The 12,959-nt window shown below is 34.6% G+C and overlaps 1 protein-coding gene across 1 annotated transcript in view; it reads right to left on the bottom strand.

Moving 5' to 3' along the window:
• Window positions 1-12,959, bottom strand: part of LOC117317872 (titin-like) — a 136,338-nt gene that overhangs the window by 5,366 nt on the left and 118,013 nt on the right. The window contains 14 exon segments of the mRNA XM_033872833.1: window positions 543-660; window positions 841-1,024; window positions 2,689-2,733; window positions 3,683-3,728; window positions 4,109-4,261; window positions 4,510-4,709; window positions 4,899-5,040; window positions 5,357-5,557; window positions 5,961-6,051; window positions 6,381-6,704; window positions 6,986-7,276; window positions 7,742-8,026; window positions 8,855-9,160; window positions 11,049-11,345. Coding sequence (XP_033728724.1) covers window positions 543-660; window positions 841-1,024; window positions 2,689-2,733; window positions 3,683-3,728; window positions 4,109-4,261; window positions 4,510-4,709; window positions 4,899-5,040; window positions 5,357-5,557; window positions 5,961-6,051; window positions 6,381-6,704; window positions 6,986-7,276; window positions 7,742-8,026; window positions 8,855-9,160; window positions 11,049-11,345 — 2,683 coding nt within the window.

The following is a 12,959-nucleotide window of genomic DNA, read 5'->3' as shown; positions in this document are numbered from 1 at the left end:
AAAGGAAATAGACTTGCCCTGATAATATAACAGAACGGTTAATTACAATAATCTAGGGAAGGTAGGTTGTTTGGTTAGTTAGACAGTATATAAATGTACTGGCCTACCTCATTAATAAGTTACAGAGAATAAACAGATCCTGAAATATCCAATTTGTATGATAAGACTGTTTTAGATTTGTGAGGGGATGAATACTCAAAAAATTACAACTTTCATGTATTGTAGCACATATATCTATATCCTGAAAGAAGAGGCCCAAATGGCCTGCAAATTTGCTTTCTCATCACTATTTTGCTTTGAAAATATTTATCACTTAAGCATTGCGTGAAATACAACTAATATGAATTCCCGTTAACTGTGTTATGTCATGTTCACAACTTGTTGAGTGAAAAATTGCAAACTATTCAAGGTCAATGTGTTTTGTTGACTTACATAATTATTAAAATGAAACTATGATCAGGCTTCCTCCTGAGAATTGAAAAATGAATTTCAAGATGTAGTACATAAAACCAAATGAAAGCAATCTGAAGTGACAGACTCACCATTTGATCCTTGGTGCTGGCTTGGCACTGATCTTGCAGGTCATTTCTATCCGGGATCCTTCGAAGCCAGATACATCAGAGAGAGGCTCACAGAATACAGGGGCATGGGGAGGTAACTCTGTTAACAAATAAATAACCAGATGATTATCTCAAAAATATCCACCAGAGATAGAAAACTGTTACATCTGTGAGTGTGTGCTCTTTAAAATCATGATCCTTACATTTCCTAAAAAAAAAATAATCTTGCTCCTTATTTCGCCAATGAAAACAAATCTGCATCAAAAATGAATAAACATACCCATGATGATGTTTTTAGCGATGACACCTTGTTCCCCTTCCCGTCTGAAGATGGCACTGTCACGGGATATCCGACCAATGGGAAGGATGTCGAGTTCATCTTCACGATGGCGCTTCCTCTGCTGGTATTCCTTGTGGTGTTGAGTAGATAGCTTGGTGCCAGTCAGTTTCTTCTCTGTGGCTCCCTGTAAATACAAAACAATGGGTACAGAATATTAGTATACAAATAGCTGTGCAAGGGACAAGACTCATAGGATTAAGTAATATAACTTTGTAATACTGGGAACATCAAGCAATTGTAAAAGGGACACATTTCTGATATGTATGAGACTTTACTTTCAGTGCAAGAGCTATAAATTTACAAGGGACATAACTCCATCATACAAGGGATGTAACTCTAATGTGCTATTTCCTTAGCAAGGGACATAACTCCATTGTAAGAGGGATGTAACTCTAATGTGCTATTTCCTTAGCAAGGGACATAACTCCATTGTAAGAGGGATGTAGCTCACACATTACCAGTAGTAAAATAGGACATAAATAAACCTTACAAGGGACATAACTCTATCGTATATGCAGATTTACCTACTATACATCAGATATACATAACTCAAAGGTATAAGGGACATAACTCTATACTTGTATACAACAAATAAACCAGTGGCATTATCTATAAATTCAATAATTCATCACTTAATTGCTAATATGTTTAATAGGAAACTTAGTTTGTTTTACAAGAATTATTACAAACCAGGTTAAATGAAGGAAGGTATAAATGTTTGCATATGTTTTCTATCAAGTAATTTTTGTAAAGTAATTTTTAATATAGTTTTCACTTCATCACCATATACTCACAAGATAATTAAATGATACAAACTTTATTAAGAATTTTTTTTTTATAAACAGAAGCCAGATCAATTATTAACAACCTTATAAACATCCTACAAATACAAGGTCAACTTTGGTATAACGCAAAAGCGCAAAGAGATCAAGAAGAGGAAGAAAAGGTGAGTACAATATATATTTTTCAATGAATCAATGACACATTTACAATGAATGTACTGATTTCTGATGAAGTGCAAATTGAACAAAGATGAGACAAAGGGCAGAGTCAAATTAGTTCAAAGGTCAAGGTTAAATGTCTAGGGGTAGATACGTAAAAGGTTTAGATAGCTATTTGGTGGAAAAAAACACAAACAAAGAGAGGATTTAAGATAATATCAATAAATTAGGATGAAGACATCAGGGCCCAGTTGTTCAAAAGGTGATTAGCTTAATCACTTGATAAGTGAAAATTTCATTTCTCATTTATTGAAAAACCTGTGAGTATATCGTCTTGAAATTATGCCAGTTTGAAAAGAACAAAGGATTACAGAATTTCATAAAGATTTGTCAAGTATGTTCTACCAGAAATTTTTATATTAGGATTTCAAAGATGTTGTTAAAATGTGATTAGCCTAATCACCTTTTGAACAACTTGGCCCTGATGATTATTATCAAAATTTAATTTTAGTCAATTATAACTTCAGAAACTTAAATGTTCAAAATTCATGTTACAGTAATATATTGCAGAAAATGAAAAGAAAATGTCTTTAAGATATGAATACCCCCCTGCCACTTGACACCCCCAAACACAGTTTGGTGAGGATCGCATCAGCAGTTCCTGAGATTAGCTAGTAACGTTGCATCGAGATGCAATGCAATATGATTGGACGAGATGGGCACTATATGCCCCCCATTTCAAAAATTGAAGGTCAAAGTTAAGGGTCAAAGGTCAAGTCACCCCCTCAATGTTCCATCTTTTTCCAAAGGAGTACATTAAATACACACAAACACAGCACATACTTACAGCTTTCACTAATGGCCTAGGCGATGTTGAGTCCTCCGTTCTCGGCTAAAAAGCAAAAGCCGCAGGAAACCAAAGCATTAACAATCGCCATGACAACATAACAGAATATAGTATGGCTCATATCAGAAGCACAGACAGAGATACACCATATATTGACATTCAACTACAGGAAGTCGTCGCCTAGGAAACTACTACCACAAAACACGGACTAACGGTCAAGACAGGTGCAAATTTGAAAAATCATTCGATAATGAGTTTGTAATAACGATTTAGATTTTAAAATTAATGTTTTGTCCATTAATAACTGTTGCTATCAGAGTGCATTGTCAGTAATAAAGACAATTTTATTTTAAGCAAACAAATTAGGAATTAATTAAAGAATCATAACATAATTCTGTTAACGATGACAGAAAAATGATTCTTAAAGTTATTGATTACCATATTAATTGCAAGTATATAATTGTGAGAGCATTTCATTGAGTACAGCATCGAAAATTAAAACAAAATAGACATCCAATGTATAATGAATATACAAAAAAAAATTGTTGGAACAAAAGAAATGCTTTATACTAAAAGGAAAAAAATATATCTTAATGTATGTGGGCAGGCTTGTATTGAAGAGTCATACAAACGTTTAAAAAAAAATCAACTCTGCTACTGAAAGTTTCCCAAACTTGTGGAAACCAAAAAAACATTCATTGGTTACAATACATTTAAGGTAAATCTGGGTAAACTTGGGAAATATTGGAAGGAAAGATAATAGGATTTTTTTCTTGGAAGGGAATATTCAGATTAAACAGAAGAAAAACAAGCAAAATTATTCTATGCAATTTCATGCATGAATGATGATGAAAAAATGAGATTTTCGTTAACAGTTTGATTTGTCTGCATGCCAATGGTAAACCTGCCCCTATTAATTTGTTTACAAATGATATACAATGTTTATACATGTTAAGTAAGTAAACTTAGTCTTTCCACATTGCAGCAAACTTACATTCAGCCAGGGGTGGGCCAGAGCCTCATCGATTGTCATTCTTTTGCTAAAATAAATGAAGAAAGAGGAATTGAAAATCAAACAAAATTTGAAAATGGATTTATCATTGACATTTTCAGGATAATACCAGTGAACATTTTTAATTCTTTCCCCTCTAAACTTTAAAGATTCTATGAAGGTAATACTGAAGATCAAAATACTGTATTTATCCTCAGATAAGCCCATTCCCCTTGTTTAAAATTTATTTGTGAAACTCTTTTAGATTTGTTTTATTATGTGTGATTCTGAAAAAAATGAAGAAAGGGGCTTAGTTTTGGGCAGGGGCTTTTTCGCAGATAAATATTGTATACACAATTTGGTTTCATTCATTTATATTACGGTATCTGAAGTCATCTGAAATATTGTGAGATGGTTGTCTGCTCCTACCTGCGATCTCTGACAAGCAGTTTGTTGATGAAGTCGCGAGCATCATCAGAGATGTTATCCCAGATGTCGTCAGCGAAGTCGTAATCAGATTGGTTTATATTTGTAAATGTCTCCTGGTCGGTGTCTCCGGCGAAGGGGGAATACCCACTCAGACTGTCAACATTGGAAAATATTATAATTTTTCTACTTAACAGTTTCATTTCATTTTGTAACATCATCATTAAAAGCAAACATGACCCCCTTTCGCACCTGATTCTGTTTAACCAATCAAATGCTTTGTTACAAGATAACTTTCAGATCAAGAGCCAATAAAGTTTTCATATTCAACCAATCAGATGATCTATAACACAATCACTTTCAAATACTGGACCAATCAGATAACTTGTCACAAGGGTACTTACAGGACATAGGAGACAACTCCGATTGACCACATGTCACTGCAGAAAGACACTGGCTCAAAGCTGATGATTTCAGGGGCACAGAACTCTGCTGTGCCAAAAAGAACTTTGACAGATTTGCCCTCTTCCAATTTCTGAGCAAGTCCAAAGTCAATAAGTTTGATGTCTCGAGTATCCTTGGTAACGCACATCACATTTTCAGGCTGAAACCAATAGTTAACATCCAATATTTGTTCTGAAAAAGCTCATTTAACATGTTAATGACAATTTAATTGGTGTTTTATTCTGTGATAAGTTTTCTTCAAATAGCAACGGCTTTAATATATGTACATAAGGGCTGAAAAATGTATAACTGTCTTTGTTGACATGAATTCCACAGACAAGTAACTGACCTTGAGGTCGAGATGGATGATGTTCTGTTGGTGCATATGTCTCACACCCTGGCAGATCTGTCTCATATACACGATACAGTCCTCTTCTGTAAACTCGTAGTCCTGGGCGACAAGACGATCGAACAGTTCCCCGCCCGACAACCTAGCAAAACACAAGGAGGTGAGATTGTTGTACAAAAACCTAATTAACAACTGAAGCAGACAGATCTATATTTCAATGGCCTGTTTAGTTGTAAATTAATCTCTTAAAAGTTCACGGTCAAAATGGCTCTTCAACTTTCAGAATGAACTGTTGGTAATGAATAAATTACTTCAGTTGATAATGAAGCAATTTAAATTCCTTTTTTCCCAAAATGATGGTCATATTTTCCATGATACATCATCCAAGTAGAAAGAATGTAGAATGTTTTGGTCAAAACAAATAAACTGACCAGCTGTCAGTGGGACAGTAGACTTACAGTTCTAGGATCATGACCATTTCACCAGTCTGATCGAAGGCCTCGTGAAGTTGCATCAGTTTTGGGTGGTGTAGTTGATTCATTATCTCGATCTCGTGTCTCACAAGCTCCTTTTCTTGAGGACGGCACCGGATAAACTTGGCCGCCCAGTTCTTGTCAGTGGCCCTCTCTATGGCGCGGTGAACAACACCAAATGCACCTCTGTCAAGAAAGTACAATAAGTAATATAAGAACATTATATAAAAGAAATTCTGGATTTAATTGAGTCTATTGCAAATTCTAAAAGGTCATTTTTCTTTTAACTTCAGATTGCTAGAAAAGACCAAAAAAAAGTTATTTTTTTATGAATTGATTATTTCAAATCTTCCCATAAGGGTGAAATGAAACATTGATTGAGAAGAAAAAGCCAAATCACCAAAATCTGACCTCTGACCCCAGAGATACCTACCGTCCCAGCTCCTCACAGATGATGAATTTGACCTCTGACCCCAGATACCTACCTTCCCAGCTCCTCACAGATGATGTATTTGACCTCTGACCCCAGATACCTACCTTCCCAGCTCCTCACAGATGATGTATTTGACCTCTGACCCCAGATACCTACCTTCCCAGCTCCTCACAGATAATGTATTTGCCGAGGACGTCGCCTTTCATTTTGTCCACATTAACATTTGTTCCTCTGAAGCTCGAGTCAACTGCAAACCAAACAGAACAGAATTTCACAAAATCGTCAAACTCCCTACCAATTTCAACCTCCCTGAACATATCAATCAAAAATGAAGATATCTATCTCAGAACTTTCCTTATTTTTCACTTATGAAAGAATCAACATCTCTTTTCAAAATGAAAGTGGAGAAACGTAATAATCGATAAACTTATAGAGCAGTTTAATTTTCTATTACTATAATGAGCTATCAGTCCTACAAAAAGGGAAGGAATTTCATTAAAAGTAAGATATACAGTTACAGCTGTATACAAATGAAGACATTTCTTCACAAAATATAACAAAGAGATTGATGCTTACACAGCTCATCATAGTCGAGCTCTGGAGCCTGGTCACGAGTCACCACAGCATCTGATTCTTCACCTGGCTGACTGATACCAATAAAGTTTTCAGAGAGGATACGGAACTTATATTCCTTGTGCTCCTCCAGACATTCCACAGTGCATTGTGGGTGTTTTGATGTCATTGCACGGCGCCAGACGCCAGTCTGAAGGTCACATTTCTCGATAATATATCCCGTGACTGGGGATCCACCATCGTCTTCTGGTTCGTTCCAGGCAAGTTTTACGGAGAACTTGTTGAAGGATATGATCGTTGGTTTACCAGTTGGTGGCTGTGGACGATCTATAAATACAATTAAATCATATTGGAGTAGAATTCTCAATCAAAAACAAAAAACTCTCTTAATAATTAAGCATCAACAAAATTTTTTGCATTTTACCTTTTGAGAAATATTTGCAGGAATATAGCTTTTCTTTGTTTATAATACTGAAAGGTGAAAATTTCAAATTCAAAGAGAAGTTTTTATTACATTTTAACCAGTGAAATATCAAAAATTATTCATTCAATAAAAGTGATATTTTTCACTAGTGAAATTTTCAATTCTAATTCTATTTCTTACTTACCAATGATCTTGATTGGTATATTGGCTGTGTCACTGCCATGCTTGTTTTTCACAGTGACAGTGTAAACACCTCCGTCACTTCTGTCCGAGTCGTAGATCATCAGTGACGTATGACGAGGTGTCGTGGTGATATCTGTTCCACGTCCTGCTTCAATCGTCTCCTTGTCGACTGACCATGTGACTTCAGGGTTGGGTTTTCCACGGAACGGAACACGGAGCATGATGGTATCGCCCTTACAAATGCTCAGGCCATCCAGGTAGCGGTCAGGTAGGTCAATTATCTTGGCAGGGACTGAATGGAAATATTTAAAACAGTGGTCAGTATGTAAAAGCAAAGTAGAAAGCTATTTGATATCAAATAAATTAAAAATATATTGAACTTAACTGATGCTCAAAAAAGACAAAATTAATTCAAAAGTAGCGACTGCTGTGTATGGTTTCCAAAATCCAGACAAACTTTGGTACAAAATAAGCAAAGATGCATAGATCTGGATAAAGTGAGAGCTTAAATTATAAACTTTATTTCACAACAATTATGAAACTTATTCCAATCACTTTTTGTTGGCCTCGATGGAAGAGTACACAGGGTTTTATTACCAAAGGAAACCGGAGTGTCATCTAGGTGAAAGGTGAGTGCCTGTCAGGGCTTGTTGTATAATGAAGTTGTCAGGTTTTGTGTGTGAGTGACTTTGGTAGGCCTATTTAACTATTTTGTAAATCAACCACCTGAATTACTTCAAACATGTAAATATCTTACCTAGAACATCAAGTTTGGCACGAGTTGTCGCTGATCCACATCTATTTTTGGCGTGACACTCAATATATGATGTCTCCCCTTCCTCCAAGTCTTTCACTACCATCATGTGGACATTTCCATCGCTCGTGATCTTGTAGTGACGTCCTCCAAACACCTCGCGGAAGTTCTTGTACCAGGTGACCTCTGGGCGTGGCAGACCAGTAACCTCACAGGTAAACTTAGCCTCGTGACCTTCCAGGGCACTGGTGTCCTCTATCTCCTTGGAAAACTTCGGGGCCTCGAGTTCTATAGGAGGAAAGGGAATTTATCTCTAAATGGCATAACTCACAAAGTTCCAGCAAATAAAGAGAGTGATCATGGCTTCAAAAAATGAGATTTCTTTACTATATTTTACATTAGGTTTCTTTACAATATTTAACATTAGGTTTCTTTACAATACTTAACATTAGGTTTCTTTACAATAGTTAACATTAGGTTTCTTTACAATATTTAACATTAGGTTTCTTAACAATAGTTAACATTAGGTTTCTTTACAATACTTAACATTACATTTCTTTACAATAGTTAACATTAGGTTTCTTTACAATATTAACATTAGGTTTCTTTACAATATTAACATCTATACATTTAAAAAAAAAAACAGTTGTACAGCCAACATGATCTATGGAAATATGACAGAAAATAATAATTTGATCTATTCAGAATGAAGCTAGATTTTGTCTATTTACAGATTTATTTAATTACACTTAATACAGATATGTTAATAGTGTAACAAATTACAATGTAACACCTGTATTTTCTGATACCTGTATTTTCCGACACCCTGAGGGACATGTCGGTCAGATCCAAGACAACATATTGTAATACATATCTTTGACTGGGCATTTACATAATAAAAAAGACAACAAAACAATCCTATTGAGTATCATTAAAACAATACACATCCCCTATAGATAAAGAAAGTCAAAGTCTGCTCTTGTTTTACAGGAAAGGAGACTAGATTATGCAGGATGTTGTAATATTCAGGTATCAGATTAGACACTTTATATTGTATTACAGAGAACGGAATGAAATACACGGTTAAACACAGTATGATTCAATGTTAGTACATACTGAAAGACTCGCGACAGTAGAACGGGTCTGTAGCCGGAGAAGGTTCCCCGAGACCTTCTTTGTTGGCCGCACGCACACGGAACTGGTACTGTAATTCCTCGTAGAGATTCTCCACGCGATAGTGAGTGTCAGTGATTGGTTGCTTGTTGACGGGTAACCAGGAGAATCCAGAGATATCAATTCTTTCCAGGAAATAGCCGGTGAGAGGCGAGCCTCCGTCTGATTCTGGTGGTTGCCATGACAATTCGGCATATTTAGGTCCAATTTCGATCACTTCTGGGGCATTCAAGATAGCTGAGGGTTTTTCTGGTAAAACAATGCAAAAATTCCTATAAATGCAGTCATTTTAGTTCATAAAAGATCCAAAAAGATTTGTTTTCCCTTCAGTTTTTGAAATTAAATCTTTATGATTAAAGATGTTATATCAAATCAATATAGATATGTTTAAATACAGGTTATCAAAATCAATAAATTTGATTTACACTTTGTATTTGATTGATCAAAATAATTTCTGACTCATAAATGTTATTTTTGTGATTAATATCAACTGAGATGATCATAAAAGATAGAAAATTGTTACTTTTAACATACACTAATTTCCAATATACATTTCAAAAAACAAATTGAATTCAACAGATTATTTTTTAATCTCCTGAAATATAAAAACATGACACACAATACAACACATTCATGTACTTACTCATGCATAATTATTACAAACAGGTGACAGTTGTACCTACCCAATATACTTACTTGAACTTTAAAATGGACAGAAAACATGCAATATACAAAATATCTTAACAGAAATATCACCATACTGAGAGGCAATGACAAAAGGAACAATTACACACAAATAATAAATAATCTGAAACAAACAAAAAACAAAAAACAAAAGAAAAAATTAAAAGTCTGGAACATAAGTTATTTGAAATGTAAAACCACATTGATATTATGCAGTGATGGAATGAAACTGGATTGATGCAGCAGACTTCACAAGCACTTCTGATAGTCTTGTTTACAATATATCTATAAAACTTGACCTTCACATACACAATAACTTAACACAAACATGCAGTACAGTTTTCTTTGATTCTTAAGTTCCATAATCTAGAAATTTAAGATTTTGATATTAAGGTGAATATCACATTGACTTAATACACCTGTCTGAAGCTGTCTTTTCAAAACTTTAAATTTTCTAACAGTTGAAATGTTACAGCCTCAACACCTTTTCACTGATTTATTCTCTCTTATTTGACCTTTGACCTAGATACCAAGGCCATTGAAATATCTCTTATCTGACCTTTGACCTAGATACCAAGGCCATTGAATTATCTCTTATTTGACCTTTGACCTAGATACCAAGGCCATTGAAATATCTCTTATCTGACCTTTGACCTAGATACCAAGGCCATTGAATTATCTCTTATTTGACCTTTGACCTAGATACCAAGGCCATTGAATTTATCTCATATCATACCTTTGACCAATAGTTCAAGGTATTAATTTGATTTCCTGTCTGACCTCTGATCCAGATATCAATGTAATGAATTTCATCTCTTACATGGCCTCCTTTTTTTTCTTATATAACCTTTGACCTAGATGTCAGTTCATCATGACTTGATTTCAGATTAATGAAAACTTGTGGGTGGTGCAGGTGATTGATCAATTTTCATTGATGATATCTTTCCAAATATGGAGAGAACAATTCAGTTATCAGAACTAGAGGAACCAATACTATAATAATATATATACCTTCACCAACTCTAACACTAATTAAATAGGAGCATTTATTCTAAAACATGCTACGATTAGTGTTGAGATAAACTTAATGATAGCCTTATTAATTAATTAACTCAATATTGTTTTATATTATCTGCTAAATCAGCAAGTGTTCACTTAAATGTTATGAAATTATTTCTGAACATTTGTCAAAGTAAAACACAATTGTGCCTATTGACACAATAAAAAATTAAAAAATTATTTTTCCCCGTTCATAATATTTTGATAGATTTTGATTAAAGATTTGTTACATTCACACAAAACAATAACTTGAATGTACCATGCAGAATTTTAAAATAAAATTTTTGTCTATCCATATTGCTTCTTAAAACCTAAAACATTGAACATTGAAGTAAAACAACATGCCTGACATACGCATGCTGACAAATGACTACTATCCATGAGTCAAACCAACCTTTCCTGCCCTTCAGTTCTACTGGTGTTTTCAGTTCAGTCGGCTTGCTGCTTCCGGCGGAATTTTCAGCCGACACACGGAAGTAGAAAGACTCTCCATCGGGAAGACCACGGATATGGTGACTAGTCACCTGACCTGGGAGGCGTGTCACACGCTCCCACTCATCATCGTCGATGTGGCGACGTTCCACAACATAGCCAGTGATTCCCTCCTTGTCGTATGGAGCATCCCAGCTCAATGTCAGTGAGTTTTTGGTGACATCTTTGACTCTGAGAGCTGTAGGTGGCTCAGGGGGTTCTACAAATTCATGAAGTTTTTTGGAGTTATAAAAATATTCATTTTACAGGCTTTTTAAATAAAATCTCAATGTTTTGGATTCAACATGGTGTTAAAGAAGCATCTTACAGTCTCTTTACATAAAATCTTCATCGAAGTCAAAAAGATTTTGGAGTTAACTTGGTGTTTAATTAATGGTTAGTTTTTCGTGTTAATCATTCACTATCTACAGATATACAGTAAAACTTGTCTATAACCAATACCACACAAACCAGAGGAAATTGTTTGTCATATCCGGAATTTGTTATAGAAATATGAAGTAAAAAAAATTGAGCCAAATCTTAACCTTGACTAGATATTTCTGACCTTTAACCTAGATATCAAAGTCATAAATTTGATCTCTTTTCTGACCTTTGACCTATATATCAAGGTCATAAATTTTATTTGACTTCCTCTCAGTTTTTCAGTTTTGTTCTGATTTAATAAGAATTCAGTGTTTTCCTTGTTACTTTGGTATTTATTCAAATAATTGTTGATGACATTTTTGTTTTAAAAATTGTATGTTGGTTCTTTAGTAAAGTTTTTGAAGGATCTTTAAATATGTTTAATTTTTTTTTTTTTTTTTTTTCTCTTTCAATTTTTGCTTTGATGCACATCTGTGTAAACTAATCATGTCTCGAAGTGGATGACAAAGCAAAAATTGCATCTTTATAGAGTATCATACTTATCTGCAAATAAGCCCCTGTTCACATGTAAGCTCCATTCTTCATTTTTTGCAGAATCCTATATTTTGAAATTTAGTAAGCTAAACATGGCTCACAAATAAGCCCTCCCAAAACTTAAACACTGAACCTTTTCACTAGGGGACAGGGGCTTATTTGAGGATAGATATGGTACTAAACATTTACACTAGGGGACAGGGGCTTATTTGAGGATAGATATGGTACTAAACATTTACACTAGCGGACAGGGGCTTATTTGAGGATAGATATGGTACTAAACATTTACACTAGGGGACAGGGGCTTATTTGAGGATAGATATGGTACTAAACATTTACACTAGGGGACAGGGGCTTATTTGAGGATAGATATACTATTAAACTCTTTCCCTAAGTGAGGGGGCTTATTGAAGGGTAAATAAGGTAACTGTTATTTAAATTGAGTCGTTTTGTGTTGAAGACTATGTACATAAAAAACTTCCATAAAATTTTCAAGGGGAGCTCTGTCTATGACAATTCATTTGAAGATAGCTGAACCTTAATAAGTGTATCTCAAACACTGTTTTTTCAGTAAAAATTTTGAGATGGACTTTGAATTTTTTCCTCCAATTGATAATGCAGATTTTAATTTTTCGCTTCAGCGATCGCTCTGTGGCTGTATTGACTTGTAACAAGGTGCCTGGTCACCATCTTGACAAGGCTGTACATACTGGTGACATTTCCTTTTTTGTTAAATGTTATTGTCGATATTCTGAGCAGTCAGACTATTAAACATGTGCAAATGTCTTTTTGTAATGCAGAGTTACTTGCCCTTTAAAGCAGGTATTGATTGTTACATCATTTGTTTGTGAGATTAATCTCATCAATTTGTTAGAAAACAACGTTATTTTCTCGTGCAAACTAATGATGTAACATA

This window comes from Pecten maximus, chromosome 19 (assembly GCF_902652985.1).
Source record: "Pecten maximus chromosome 19, xPecMax1.1, whole genome shotgun sequence".
NCBI classification, from domain to species: Eukaryota; Metazoa; Mollusca; class Bivalvia; order Pectinida; family Pectinidae; genus Pecten; species Pecten maximus.
This window is presented reverse-complemented; position numbering and strand designations above follow the sequence as displayed.